We start from the raw sequence: 16,226 nt of genomic DNA, 5'->3' as shown, positions 1-16,226 counted from the left end.
GGTTGACCTTCCAACAGGACAAAGACCCTAAGCACACAGCCAAGTCAATGCAGGAGTGGCTTTGGGACAAATCTCTGAATGTCCTTGAGTGTCTCAGCCAGAGCCCGGACTTGAAATCGATCGAATATCTCTGGAGAGACCTGAAAATAGCTGTGCAGCGACGCTCCCCATCCAACCTGACAGCGCTTGAGAGGATCTGCAGAGAGGAATGGGAGAAACTCCCCAAATACAGGTGTGCCAAGCTTGTAGCGTCGTACCCAAGAAGACTTGAGGCTGTAATCGCTGCCTGAACAAAGTACTGATTAAAGGGTCTAAATACTTATGTAAATGTGATATTTCCATTTTTTTATTTTATAAATTAGCAAACATTCCTACAAACGTGTTTTTGCTTTGTCATTATGGGGTATAGTGTGTAAATTGATGAGGGGAAAAAATTATGTAATACATTTAAGAGCAAGGCTACAACGTAACAAAATGTGGAAAAGGTGAGGGGGTCTGATTACTTTCCGAATGCATTGTATAGCTGAACCAATCTACATTCTCAAGTTGAATGGTATGTTCGCTCAACATTGAGTGAATAAGTCCAACTATTAACAGATTGCATTAGTTTAGAAAATGATGTTTTATGTTTATGTATCATAACATTAATTAACCAAACAATGTACATACAAAAACACAGGTATTGAAATAAACATGTTTTGTAATCAACCTGCAGTAGAGCATACTCGGATATGTGATAATGATGGGTGTGGTTTTAAGTAAAAATGGATTTCTAATTTTACTCAACAAGCTTGTTCAAATTCAGCTCACTTCAAGCAGAGTCTGTTGAGTAAACAAACTAACACATTAGCTCAAATTCATGTCCTTTTTAAGTTCACTCAACTCACATAACACTTATTAAGCAATTGGTTCCCACATGAAAAAATATTTCAGTTTACTATAAAATACTCCAGTACTTACTATAGAATTCCATAGTATACTGTAGAGTACTACAGTAAATACTACAGTAATGTCTTCTTTTTTTACCATAGTAAATACTATATTTCATTTGCACATACCATGCCCATTCCCCTGCCCCATATCCCAATCTGTGCCACTCATAAGTGAGAAACCTACATTCCAAGTATAGACCAGGTTATAGAAAAGAGCACAAGCTTTAAACTGTCCATTCAGACCCCAGTCCTACCTACCTACAGGTTATAGACTATTTGCTATTTTAGTATTTCTCCAGTAGGTTTCCTCAAGGAAAAAGCCTCCACTTCTATGTCAAAGATAATAAAACAAAAACACAATAGTAAATACGACAGTAATTTCCGCAAAACACTGCAGTAAATACTACAATCTGCAAAAACACTACATTAATTACTAGTTTTATCACTTATTACTAATTTCTTCCAGGTGTGTCACACTACTATGGCTGACCTAATAAAACAACACATTTTGATTTATAAAAACATCATTTATATATATATACTACAGTAGTTATACTATAGTTTACTGTAAATAATACAGTATTTGTGTTTTTGAAGACTAGCACATAAGCTCAAATTATTGTCCTTTTAAAGTCCACTCAACTCACATAATAACACTGTAAGCAATTGGTTAAGTTGGCTTTTTTATAGTTCATATACATAAAAAGACCAAATGTATTAGATGAAATAGGTATTACACATAGTAGACATCAAGATATCAAGTGTTGAGCATTAATCAATGCTCTCAGATATATGCATAGGGACAGATGGAGAGAGACCTCTAGACATTAATATACCGTAAGCCTTGAAAATAAAAGTTGTACCAAAACTAATCTCAACTATAGGGTGGATCTCATATTGACTACTTTCCATTCAACCTTCCTCCTCCCTTCTCTCTCCGTCTATTCCTCAGTTACAGTCTCTTTCTCTATCCATCCTCTCCCCCCCCATCTCCCTCTCTCAATCTATCCTTCCTTCCACCCTTCTCTCCATGGCTCTTGGTATTAGTGTCACACAGTCACTTCTCACTAACCACCCCATTCAATTTCATCTTTCGGAGACGATACAGAAACCATTACGCATAGAGCAAATCACAGTAATGTGTGTGTGTGTGTGCGTGCTATGGTATATGTGGTGGGAGTGTTTGATTGTTAAGGCAGTTATGATAACAACAGTACAAACCATTTCTTTATGCCGACATTAATTACTTAGTTTAACAGATTCTTAAATTAATAGGATTGTTTCAGAATGTCATTGCTTATAGGTCATATGTAAAATAATAGTTTTAATACAATTAATGTAATATGTGTACTTCAGGCAGGATAATGTGATACACAGAGGTGTAAATTATTAGGGCTTAAGTTATGCTTTCATAATAATTAGAATTGTACAAAGAGAAAGAGAAAAAGGGACTAGATCACATTAATCTGATTTCTACTTTATAGTGACACAGGGCACATCAAATAGTGGAAGTCCTCTGTTCTTCTGCCCAATCCAACATCAAGCTCTAAACATCTCATTCACAGGCATAATGAACACTCTCTGATACACTTTGCCAAACCAATCTGAGAGATCAGTGTGTGCGTACATGTGTGTGCGTACCAGCCCAACCCTCCAGCCATCCTTCGAACCTCTTGTGATTTCAACATCATTGTGACATCAATGTAACATAAATGAAATATCAGCTCACATGGATGCTGTGGCAGTCAGTACAGTGTAGTATAGCTAGATGGATACTGCACAGGTATGATGACCTGACCACTCTCAAGCTTTGATCCTGTTTGACTTTCTATGGTCTATCATTGTTTAAGTAACTTGTGTCCTCCATTGAATAGATTGATTAAAACGGACATTCCCATTCAAGTCAATATTCCTTGATTACATTTACTGTAAATTCTGGTGGCCATATTGAGTGCACCCATATTCTAATCATTATATTTCTAGGGTGTGGCCTGTCCACTCCCAGCTAAAATGAAGACCGGTTTAAAATAGCAGCCAATGTAAGAGCTACCAGCACCGTGAGGGACAGAGATAGGGCTGATAGAAAATACAGAAATAGGCTGAGGACGGATTTTCCTTCACCTGCTGCCTGACAGAGTGTGTGTGGGGGGGGAGTAAACAGATAAGCTCAATGTTAGCTATCCAGCAGTGCAGTGGATGCCTGCTTGTCTGTCTGCCTGTTTGCCAATATATTAAATCCATCTGTATAGTGCCTTTCAGGGCCAGACTTGGCATGGCTGTAGTATCTCCCTCTGCATCACTGTTGCCTTATCTGTGTTCAATATTCTACAACACGATAAATAAATAATTGATGAGTTATGGCGTTGGTAAAATAAGCAGAGCGAGATATAGTACATAAAAGGTAGACGTTTTTGGGGGTTTGTGTGTGAGCGCGTGCCTGTCTGTCTGTCCATGCATTCACCACTCTCTATGTCCATTACTCCATCTGTCTGTCTGACTATACAGTATAAGTCATGAATGGGAGAGAGTGGAATTCAAAGAAAGAAAGAGGGGAAGTCAGAGAAAGAAAGAAAAAAGAAAAGACAGACAGAGCAGGAGAAATAGTGTGTTTGTGGGATCGGGGTGGGTCTGGGGTGAGCAGCAGGACACAGAAAACACTGGGTGAGTCTCAGAAAAGTCATTAGTAGTGGCATTTTATGGTGGCGGCGTGTCAATGACACAGAGACTAGCTCGCAGTGGGAGAGGGTTTAGGGCCAGGAAGCATGGGAGTAAAGGCTGGGGAATGGATTGGGACTCCCTGGGGCGACTGGTGTTATTAAAAACTGTTCAACTAGTGAGTTATACATACAGACACAAACATGCACAAAAGCACACAATAAAGCATGCACACACAAACATGCACAAAAGCACACAATAAAGCATGCACACACAAACATGCACAAAAGCACACAATAAAGCATGCACACACAAACATGCACAAAAGCACACAATAAAGCATGCACACACAAACGGACAGACACAGACACACACAGACTACATTTCAAATATACACGTCTAATGTACATTGTACTTTAAGGTGTGTTATGCTAAATTTAGATCAAGAATCATAGGGCTGAAAGACAGTATTACCACCTTTCTTGGGCTCATACCAAATAGTAAACTAATAGGGATACAACTTACTCTAAAATGTGAAAAACAAAAAAACACAGTATGCAGCACTCCTGCACTATTACCACCATTACATTAAAGGGGGAATATGGCTGAGGCCCATCTGTTGTTTTAGTCGAACATTGTGTTTGGGTAATATTCTCTGAATGTGTCCCAAACGGCACCTTATGTCCTATATAGTGCACTACTTTTGACCAGAGCCCTATGGGAGGATCTGATGGGCCATAATCAAAAGTAGTGTACAAAATAGGGAATAGGGTGCTATTTGAGACACATTAGGTCTCATTTATATTTGAGTAATTTAGCAGACACTCTTATCCAGAGCAACGTACAGTTATCTCGGTCTCCACACACTGTGCCATGGCTGCTTGCTGTAAATCTGTCCAGCTCATTAGCGCTGACACAGGGAATGCTAGCTGCCCACCTGCTCCCCTTCACACTCTTTATAGCACCACAAATTAAACCCACAATTACGGTACGCATGCCAGCGCACGCACGCACACACTCCTCTTTTACAACTCCTCAATTACACACACTCCTCTCGTCTTTACTACTCTACACCTACCCATCCACAGGTCACATTGAGCTGTTTTCTGTATTCCTGTTTTCTCACTTTCCCACTCCCTCTTCCAGCTCTTTCCCATTCCATCCATTGTTACTTTTTTCCTCAATGTCCTCCTCTGTCTCTGTATATGTATCTCTCTACATACCACATCTCTCTCTTTCTCACTCACATCTCTTTCCACTCCTTTCTGTTATTTTTCCTCTCCGTCAAACTGGTTCCGTCTCTGTCCATCCCCCTCCTTCTCTGCCTGTCTGTTTTTCTCTGCATTCAACTTCAGGAACTAGCTTATCGTCTCAGAGTTGCTGATGGAAGTCATAATCTGTGATTGGCCAGCTACTGTGGCACATACGGTGAGTGACAGGTTGATGGAGTGATGTCGCAGCGTATTTGCTTTGCCCAACGGAGGTCACCGGAAGTCACAGAGGTAATGAGGCCATAAAAATGCAGAGGACAGAAAGTTGTTGGAGGAGGAAGAGGATGAGAGGGAGGGAGGGGATGGAGGAAACAAGATAGAACAGGGAACGAAGTCACAACACCCTCACTGCATCATCTCGTCCTCGGCTTCCCCATGGCTTAGTACTGAGTATTCGGTGAGCTACAGCTGGTGCCCGGAGTACATGTATCATACACAAACATGGCCTCAGATAATGTTCATGAATTGCCTGGCTGGGACAGTAGAAATGTGAAAAGAACAGTGGAAACACTCTTATGGATGCAATAGTGACACTTCAGTAAACAGGCATTTGCCATGGTTTATCATTAAATAAATCATGGCTTGGAACACGATTTTAGGCAATCAGCATCCAAGACCGGAACAGTCTATCAAAATGTTGTTATGCTGTACCTACAGCAAGGATAACCTGCCTTGACTGCCCTAAAAGCCTCTATCTATTCAAAGGTATAATTGCAGCAATTTGTGGGCTCCCGAGTGGCGCAGTGGTCTAAGGCACTGTATCTCAGCGCAAGCGGCGTCACTACAATCCCTGATTCATATCCAAGCTGTATCACATCTGGCTGTGATTGGGAGTCCCATAGGGAGGCACACTATTGGCCCAGCGTTGTCCGTGGTAGGCCATCATTGTAAATAATAATTTGTTCTTAACCGATTTGCCTAATTAAATAAAGGTTCAAATAAAAAATGTAAGCTTAGCAGCTCTTTGTAACTAGAACCCAGAGAACCTCAAATAATGCAGAGAAAACCCTGATAGAACCCTCAGACAATCCTGAGAGAACCCTGAAAAAACACAGAGAGACCTGAGACAACTCTTCACTCCACTCATAGGAGAAGGTAAAGGGGGCAGGCTAAACAGCCCCCTCTTTCTCTGAATTTATTTGCTTGACTTTATGGATTGAAGAGGGGAAAAATCCCAGTGGCTTTGAAGATTTGGAGAAGACTGGAGATAGGCTATGCACTCAATATAAACACAACACGATATATGTGTGTGCGTGGCTGAGATAGATTTCAGCCTCTGTTTGAAGTTCCAGACTTCAACATTCTACTCTACTCTGGCAATTACTTCATATCAACAATCAGATGGGGGAGAGGGCTAAAAGAAGGGAGGGGGAGAGAGGGAGGGAGAGGGGGATTTTGAGAGAGCGAGAAGGGGGGTGAGCCTGCCCCCCTTCCTCTCCTCCTTCAGACCAGAGAGTGAGGGAAACTGTAAGAGGGAGATAGAGACTAACAGAGGGAGAGGGAGAGAATGAGAGGTGGGAGAGAGACTGAAATAGGAGGGAGAGACTTAGTGGAGGTAGTAGCCTGAGAGAGAGAAAGAAAAGCTGTAGTGGGAGTGATTGAGGACCACTGCAGAGGGAGAGTTTTGTGTTATATTTGTATGGCAATTTGGATGACTTTCTCCAAATATGAGAAAGAAGAGGACTCCCAAACCAGTGGTTGGTTATCATGCAGGTCTACAGCCATTTGCACTGCCAACTTGTTGTAAAGTTGCATGTCTGATAAGTCAACCAATTATAGAGAGACATTGACTCAAAGATTCTCACTGTCTGTGTATTATATCGAGCAAGAGAAACTATGCTTTTTCTCATAAATCAGTAGAAAATTGTCACACAACACATAGCCACACACATAACCATTCTTGGTTCAGTTTTACATTTCCCCCAGCAATGGTTAAGGTTAGGATTGTAAGAGGGAAACTGATCCTAGATCTATACCAAGGGGAGACTTCATCCCGCAGTGACTGCAGAGGACAATGATAGTGTTCCCCAGAAGGACAAGTTAGGGAGGACAGTTATATACAGTAGCTATTACACATTCCATATACATGACTGTAGCCTACCTCTGCAATGTGTACTGTGTATGGCTGGCCATGGAAAGTAGGGGAGTTGTCATTCACATCTCCTATCTGAATATTCACTGTGTCTTTGACCACCTGCGAAAGCACAAGAGGTCCTAATGTTTAATACACAAACACACAGACCGAGAGAAACACAGCCACACAATACACTTACTCTATGTACAGAATGAGGGTGGTGTCTTAACCCATAGGAATGTGTTGGTTGAAATGTCATTGTGTTTTAGTGCATCAGGGAGAGGTGTGGCAGTGGTTAGAGTGTTGGACTAGTAACCGAGAGGTTGCAAGATCAAATCCCTGAGCTGACAAGGTAAGAATCTGTCGTTCTGCCCCTGAACAAGGCAGTTAACCCACTGTTTTTAGGCCGTCATTGAAAATAAGAATTTGTTCTTAACTGACTTGCCTAATTAAATGAAGGTAATGTACAAAATCAGAACAGTACATGTTAGACAGGTGTCAGAGTGAGTAACATACACAATCAATCAACTCCCTGACACATATAAATATTATACACACTCTATGCATAGAATGAGTGTATGAATTTAGTGTCTTAACCATTACCCTTAGGGTTGTGTAGGTTGAAATGTCAGTGTGTTTTAGCATTTGAACGTTGCGTGTGAGACAGGTGTCAGAGTGAATAATAGTTGGTCAGGTGGAGTTGTATCTACAGTGTGTGAGCTGCTTGACATCCAGGATGTGTAACAGTGTTGACTCTTGGCTCTTACCCCTTGGCTGTCACTCACAAAGAACTCCACCTGCATCTCCGACTTGGTCTGGAAGAGATGGAGAGAGATGTCAGCAAAACCCTTCATAAGGGAGGGAGGAAGTGTGGGGAGGGAATGGAGACAGGGTGTGTGTGTTTGTGTGGGTGTGCGTGTGCGTGTGCGCATGCACGTGTGGGTGGTTGTGTGTGTGCCTGTGTCTTCTAACCTCGCGGTCCAGGGGCTGTCGTAGCCACACTACTCCAGTGTCTCTCTCCACTGCAAAGTACCTCATGGCCTCCTCTCCCACTACCCCGAAAATGAGGGGCTCCTGGTCTGGGTCTTCCGCCTGCAGCTGGGTTACTGATGTGCCTGACATGCATAGGAGAAGACAGGGGTAATAGGTCAATCCCAGGAAACATTGGTTGTGTCCAAAATGGCACCCTATTCTCTATTCCGTGCATTGCTTTGGGTGAAATGGCAACCTATTCCACATTTGGCTCTCTAATCTCCATTTAGTGCACTACTTTTTTGGCCGGCTGCACTATAAATATGGAATAGGGTTCCATTTCGGCTGCAACGTTAATATATCAAGAAACAAAAAGGCAGCCAGCTGTATTACTCCTTGCTATGCCATAATTCATGAAAATGGAGGATGGGGGCTAGAGGTTCTTTATGGTAGATTTAAACTGAGGTTCTGGTAGAGTGACAAGTCACCCACACGAAGAACATGGAGGGCCATTAAGAGGTTAAAGTGTTGCTGTGTAGTGTATTTACCAGCATGGCACACACACACACACACACACACACACACAGACACACACACACACACACACACGCACTAACACACATGCAAACACAGGCAGGCAAACACACACGTAGGCAAGCACACACAAGCACAGGCACACTAACATTTAGTATCCTCTCCATCGCCTCGCTCTCTCTCCATTAGACTACTGTAGAGTTGAAGCCAACTAAATCAAGCCTGTCACTTCCAGGCCCCGGCTGATAACACAAAGACCAATTAGGCTCCACAATCACACCCCCCCCTCTTTTTATTAATATAACCCATTTTCACCATGAAAGGGAGGCAAAAATGACTAATTAATATTACAATTTATGAACCCTTCTCATTGCATCTAATGAGATTTATGCAAATTATGCTGCTTTCAATATGAATTTGGTTGAAGACCGTGCAAATTAAGCACTTTATCTCACACTCATCAATAATAACTGCGTAAGTCACCCTATCCCGCGCACTCTCCCTCTCGCTCTCCTCCATTGAAAAGGAAATGTCCACTGCATGTGGAAATACATGGCTCAAATGGGACCCTAGTCCCAAATGGCACTCTCTTCACTATATAGTGCACAACTTTAAAATTAGTGCACTACATAGGGAACAGGGTGTCATTTGAGATACAGTTATGAGTGTAAGAAATTGTACGTTCATGCCAGGATCCTGTCTCTACAAGCCACAGTAATATGGAAGATTAATTTTGGATAGCCCCCTTTAAAAAAAAAAAAGACATACACACACTGCCTGTACCAAGGATATGCATATTCTTGGTACCATTTGAAAGGAAACACTTTGAAGTGTGGAAATGTGGATTGAATGTAGGAAAATATAACACAATAGATCTGGTAGAACAAAATACAAAGGAAAAACTGTTTTTTTTGCATTTTTTTTCTACCACCATCTTTGAAATCAAACAGAAACGTCCCAAATCTAGCGATCACTCTGGTTGTAATTCCGATGGTGCCCACAAGAGGGCAGCAGTGTATGTGGAAAGTTTCAGACTGATAACTTGAAGTATTAGCAAGCTACATGACATTTAGTGTGAAGTCACCCAGGTGTCCTTCACAACTTGCCCAAATGTACATTTACATTACATTTTTTCTGCAAGAATATCGTCATATGTATACTTGGACTTTGATTTAGCTTTTCCAGTATTAGTAGCCATATTGTAAGTTCACATTAGCAAAACACCCAGTTTTCATAACTTCATAACTCTCCATATTCTTGCAATTTTTGTCCAAAAGGACAAGGCTTGCTGTCGCACAAGGTTAGCAGCAAATTTGTGAGACAGATACAGGGTTTCAGCATACTAACGTAAAGCCCAGCTCATTGGCAATCGAGCTAGCTTTGCTTGTTTGACAAAGTTACAGTCAATCAAGTGAAGACCGCCTGTATCATCGGCGCGCCATGAAGGCGCTCTCTGACCAAATTTGGTGTCCTATAGGATATACTACACTCCTAATGATATAGTGAAATCTGGTTACGTTCTAGGATCGCTGAGGAATAAATACGAATGTAATTTGACTGGTTGAAACAACGTTTAGGGATAGATTTTCATAGATTCCTTTCTTTGCAAATTGAACGAGTGGAAATACAAAATCGATCGTGCATGCTATATGGAACTTTTTAGGACGTGAAAAATGATTTAATCTAACAAAACGACACTTGTCGTGTTGTGTTATGTCATGTTATCTCTGGGAACCTTGGGATGATAAATCAGAGCAAGATATCAGAATGTAAGTACACATTTCACCTTCAGAGGTGAATTTATCAAACCTGTCGCGTGAAAAAAGTGTTTTGTTGTTTTGAGCTCTCCTCAAACAATAGCATGGCATTTTTTTGCAGTAATAGCTACTGTAAATTGGACAGTGCAGTTATATTAACAACAATTTAAGCTTTCTTAAAAAAAATATATATGACACTTACAGTTGAAGTCGGAAGTTTACATACACCTTAGCCAAATACATTTAAACTCAGTTTTCACAATTCCTGGCATTTAATCAAAGTAAAAATTCCATGTTTTAGGTCAGTTAGGATCACCACTTTATTTTAAGAATGCGAAATTTCAGAATAATAGAAGAGAGAATGATTTATTTCAGCTTTTATTTATTTCATCACATTCCCAGTGGGTCAGAGGTTTACACTCACTTATTATTTGGTAGCATTGCCTTTAAATTGTTTAACTTGGGTCAAATATTTCCAGCTTTCCACAAGCTGTATGCATGTATGCATTTGGAAAACCGATTTGTGCATTAACTTCCTGACTGATGTCTTGAGATGTTGCTTCAATATATCCACGTAATTTTCCTTCCTTGGGATGCCATCTATTTTGTGAATTGCACCAGTCCCTCCTGCAGCAAAGCACCCCTACAACATGTTGCTGCCACCCCCTTGCTTCAGTATTGGGATGGTGTTCTTCGGCTTGCAAGACTCCCGATGGTCATTATGGCCAAACAGTTCTATTTTTGTTTCATCAGACCAGAGGACATTTCTCCAAAAAGTATGATCTTTGTCCCCATGTGCAGTTGCAAACCGTAGTCTGGCTTTTTATGGAGGTTTTGGAGCAGTGGCATCTTCCTTGCTGAACCTTTCAGGTTATGTCGATATAGGACTAGTTTTACTGTGGATATAGATACTTTTGTATCTGTTTCCTCCAGCATCTTCACAAGATCCTTTGCTGTCATTCTAGGACTGATTTGCACTTTTCGCACCAAAGTACATTCATTTCTAGGAGACAGAACGCGTTTCCTTCCTGAGTGGTATGGTCTCATGGTGTTTATACTTGCGTAGTATTGTTGGTACAGATGAACGCCGTACCTTAAGGTGTTTGGAAATTTCTCCTATGGATGAACCAAACTTCTGGTGGGCTACAATTTTATTTCTGAGGTCTTGGCTGATTTCTTTTGATTTTCCCATGATGTCAAGACAAGAAGCACTGAGTTTGAAGGTTGGCCTTCAAATACATCCAGAGATACACCTCCAATTGACTCGAATGATGTCAATTAGCCTATCAGAAGCTTCTAAAGCCATGACATAATTTTCTGGAATTTTCCAAGCTATTTAAAGGCACAGTCAACTTAGTGAATGTAAAGTTCTGACCCACTGAAATTGTGATACAGTGAATTATAAGTGAAATAATCTGTCAGTAAACAATTGTTGGAAAAATGACTTGCATGATGCACAAAGTAGATGTCCTAAATGACTTGCCAAAACTATAGTTTGTTAACAATAAATGTGTGGAGTGGTTGTGAACTTGCACAGTGCCTTGCGAAAGTAGTTGGCCCCCTTGAACTTTGCGACCTTTTGCCACATTTCAGGCTTCAAACATAAAGATATAAAACTGTATTTTTTGTGAAGAATCAACAACAAGTGGGACACAATCATGAAGTGGAACGACATTTATTGGATATTTCAAACTTTTCTAACAAATCAAAAACTGAAAAATTGGGCGTGCAAAATTATTCAGCCCCCTTAAGTTAATACTTTGTAGCGCCACCTTTTGAAACTACTTTCGCAAGGCACTGTATGTAAACTTCTGACTTCAACTGTATATGACATTTGTTGTTTCTCTAAAATCTGCGATCATGACATACGGCGTTACATGATTTATTTTATTTTTTATTTATTTCACCTTTATTTAACCAGGTAGGCAAGTTGAGAACAAGTTCTCATTTACAACTGCGACCTGGCCAAGATAAAGCATAGCAGTGTGAACAGACAACAACACAGAGTCACACATGGAGTAAACAATAAACAAGTCAATAACACAGTAGAAAAAAAGAGTCTATATACATTGTGTGCAAAAGGCATGAGGAGGCAAATAATAGGCAAATAAATGATCAGATGGTCATGTGCAAGAGATTTAAAAGCAGAATAACAAAAACTGGGGAGTGATAAATGATCAGATGGTCATGTGCAGGTAGAGATACTGGTGTGCAAAAGAGCAGAAAAGTAAATAAATAAAAACAGTATGGGGATGAGGTAGGTAAATTGGGTGGGCTATTTACCATGGACCATGTACAGCTGCAGCGATCGGTTAGCTGCTCAGATAGCAGATGTTTAAAGTTGGTGAGGGAGATAAAAGTCTCCAACTTCAACGATTTTTGCAATTCGTTCCAGTCACAGGCAGCAGAGAACTGGAAGGAAAGGCGGCCAAATGAGGTGTTGGCTTTAGGGATGATCAGTGAGATACACCTGCTGGAGCGGGTGCTACAGGTGGGTGTTGCCATCGTGACCAGTGAACTGAGATAAGGCGGAGCTTCACCTAGCATGGACTTGTAGATGACCTGGAGCCAGTGGGTCTGGCGACGAATATGTAGCGAGGACCAGCCGACTAGAGCATACAGGTCGCAGTTTGCCGTGGTTGCCGTTGAAGAATCAGATAAGAAGTTGCAGGTGCAGTTTATGGCAATATCGCATTTCACCACAAGAGGGTGCCACGGCAACGTTTTATTATCGAAATTGATGATTTCTCTGGCTGAGGTTCTTCACAGAAACGATAACTTTTGTGTTACTTGTTTATTTGCAATTCTAATGTATATCTGATATAAGTAGGGTGAGTTACCAGTGTCCTAGATATAGGTTAGATTTTGACGTGATGTTAAAATAGATATATATATATATACGCATACACATTTTTTGCTATTTACATTTTTATTAGTGTGTTGATTTCCCATTGTTAAAATGGAAGGTGTTGGGAGAGGTAGGGGTTTCCTGTCATTTAATCTGTCACTATCTGTTGGTTGGGGTTCAGCCAAAATTTCAGTTCCTTCTACACCTATGCCTAAACTGGAGGGTTTTGATGACCCATGGACACGCCCTAGGATGTGTATGAAAGAGTTTTGCCAAATACAGGGAGTGGGGAGGTCTCCATGGATTTGATAGCAGACATAGTACAGAATATTGTTCATTCCATTGGGGAGAACATTGCCTCCTGTTTGGAGTCAAAGGCAAATGTTGGACAAGTTGGGGACAATGTTATGGGGAGTGTATGCAGCTCGAGGGTATGGATGTGTCAGGCCTGAACCTGGTATTGAAGTCTGATATGAGGGAACCGGTGTACTTTCCGGGGGGTGGCTCTGAAAAGTGCACAGTGCATGAGTGGGAGGATATGGTCATGGTTTACATGCGTAAGAGGGGCGTATCTGTGATGGACCAAGCAGTTAAGGTTATGGGCAGGCTTATGGGAAGGGCCCGCGATGTTGTTAAAGTTAGCATACGCAGCAATCCCTCCATTGATTTATCTAAAGGCCCGAGTCCCATCTTTGACATACTGAAACATTTTAGTGACACTTTTTTCAAGCATGCCCCTTGCTGACTTTTATGCCACATTACCTCTGACTGAAGAACAACCATTTGAATATTGGCTCTGACTGAACAGGGCTATGGAGGTTGCTGAAGATTGTCTAAAGAGACAGAAAAAAAGTGTTGAAGACCCATCTTGTGAGCTCACAGTCATGTTCAGACATTGCCCTAACGCTGAACTGCCCTTTATCTTTAACCTCTAGCGTCGAGCAATCCCGTATCCGGGAGCGTAATTATAGTCTCAAGCTCATTACCATAACGCAACGTTAACTATTCATGAAAATCGCAAATGAAATGAAAGAAATATATTCACTCACAAGCTTAGCCTTTTGTTAACAACACAGTCATCTCAGATTTTCAAAATATGCTTTTCAACCATAGCTACACAAGCATTTGTGTAAGAGTATTGATAGCTAGCATAGCATTAAGCCTAGCATTCAGCAGGCAACATTTTCACAAAAACAAGAAAAGCATTCAAATAAAATCATTTACCTTTGAAGAACTTCGGATGTTTTCAATGAGGAGAATCTCAGTTAGATAGCAAATGTTCATTTTTTCCAAAAAGATTACTTGTGTAGGAGAAATCGCTCCGTTTTGTTCATCACGTTTGGCTAAGAAAAAAATCTGAAAATGCAGTCTCTACAACGCCGAAATTTTTACCAAATTAACTCCATAATATCGACAGAAACATGGCAAACGTTTAGAATCAATCCTCAAGGTGTTTTTCACATATCTATTCGATGATAAATCATTCGTGGCAGCTGTGTTTCTCCTCGAAGCAAACGAAAAATACACGCAGCTGGAGATTACACAATAATTGCAACGGAGGACACCAAGGGGCCACCTGGTAGATGTAGTCTCTTAAGGTCAATCTTCCAATGATTTGCCTACAAATATGTCACAATGCTGTCGACACCTTGGGAAAACGACAGAACGTCTAAGCTCATTTGTGACCCATACACAGCCATATAAGGAGACATTGGAACACAGCGCATTCAAAATCTGGGGAAATTCCTGAATGAAATTTCATCTTGGTTTCGCCTGTAGCATTAGTTCTGTGGCACTCACAGACAATATCTTTGCAGTTTTGGAAACGTCAGAGTGTTTTCCTTCCAAAGCTGTCAATTATATGCATAGTCGAGCATCTTTTCGTGACAAAATATCTTGTTTAAAACGGGAACATTTTTTAATCCATAAATTAAAAGAGCGCCCCCTATATCCAAGAAGTTAAGTGCAAGCCATTACAGCAGTGGACCGCTGCAGATGTTCATGAGACGTTGGATGAATACAGGAGGGAGCGGAGGTACTCTCACTTATCTAAGTTGACCCCAGCCATCGCAACAATGAAGCAGGAAGTTGGTGCTGTCATGCCGATCACCATGCCTGCTGTGAGGCCCCACATGGAAGTACCCAATACGTTGCCTTACCCAGCCCAGACTATTCAGGGCTCAGCTGAGCCGATGGAACGTATCCTTGCAATGCTGGAGCAGAGGCCACAACAGTCTGACCATAAGTTCCAAAAAGGGAATAGGAGCAAAGTGAAGTCTAATGGGCCATGTAACGTGTGCGGGGATGCTGGACATTATACTTACTTTCACTGCAGGGCCAATCACCTCTGCTTTCTTTGTCATGTAGCTGGCCACGCACGCTCTCAGGGCCCCAAGGCCGGAGCTCTGAGCACAGCTGGTGGGAGTCCCTACAGTAATCACTGCTCAGCTCCCGGAAAACTAGTAGGCCTGCATGTAGAAGGGGAAAGTGTTGGAACTTTTGTAGAGTCCCCATCAGTGAGAGCTGTTGATTTGGAGTCTGTATATAAAAGTGTTTGTGACGAAATGGAGACTGGGAAGAGTATCATAATGCAGAACACACAGAGACTTTCCCCGTATGATAATTTATTCTATGCCAAGGTGTTAATAGGAGGAGAAGTAGAAGTGAGAGCTATGCTTGACAGTGGATCCATGGCTTGTACCTTGAGCTCTAGGCTCTTACCTGAACTGATGCATGCAGGAGTGTTGAAAAGTCCATCATTGAGTCCTACAGAGGTAGTCTTGGTTGGTTGTGGTGGGTTGAAGACGAGACCTTTGTGAGTATGTGAGCTGGAGATGGAGGTGTACGGATGTAGAGTTGCCGTGCCTACACTGGTGGTTGAAGGCCAGAGTGATGACCTCATCTTGGGCAGCAATCTCCTAAAGCACTTGATTCGCCACCTGAAGATGGATGGAGATCTCTGGAAGAGGGTACTCCTGTGTCTGACGGGGGTGAGCAGAGCAAGCTAATTGATATGATGGCTAATGTGGAGAGATGGAGAGACAGTGAAGTACCTGACAAAGTTGGAACTGTGAGACTAAAAGGGGCTGTGACTCTAGAGCCTATGCAGGAGCACTTAGTCTGGGGCAGACTTCGAAACACTCAGAATCTATCAGCTGGCAGTGCTGTTGTCAGAGCCCAGCA

The 16,226-nt window shown here is 41.6% G+C and overlaps 1 protein-coding gene across 1 annotated transcript in view; it reads right to left on the bottom strand.

The window, feature by feature from the left end:
- The window catches only part of LOC121840656 (cadherin-23-like), a 237,881-nt gene that overhangs the window by 126,383 nt on the left and 95,272 nt on the right, over positions 1 to 16,226 (bottom strand). Inside the window, exons 4-6 of the mRNA XM_042305196.1 lie at positions 7,905 to 8,047; positions 7,700 to 7,747; positions 6,960 to 7,052 (exon numbers count right to left, since the gene is read on the bottom strand). Of these exons, the coding sequence (XP_042161130.1) occupies positions 6,960 to 7,052; positions 7,700 to 7,747; positions 7,905 to 8,047 (284 nt within the window). The remainder of the gene's footprint in view (positions 1 to 6,959; positions 7,053 to 7,699; positions 7,748 to 7,904; positions 8,048 to 16,226) is intronic.

The sequence above is a fragment of the Oncorhynchus tshawytscha genome, linkage group LG24 (genome assembly GCF_018296145.1).
Source record: "Oncorhynchus tshawytscha isolate Ot180627B linkage group LG24, Otsh_v2.0, whole genome shotgun sequence".
NCBI lineage: Eukaryota > Metazoa > Chordata > Actinopteri > Salmoniformes > Salmonidae > Oncorhynchus > Oncorhynchus tshawytscha.
This window is presented reverse-complemented; position numbering and strand designations above follow the sequence as displayed.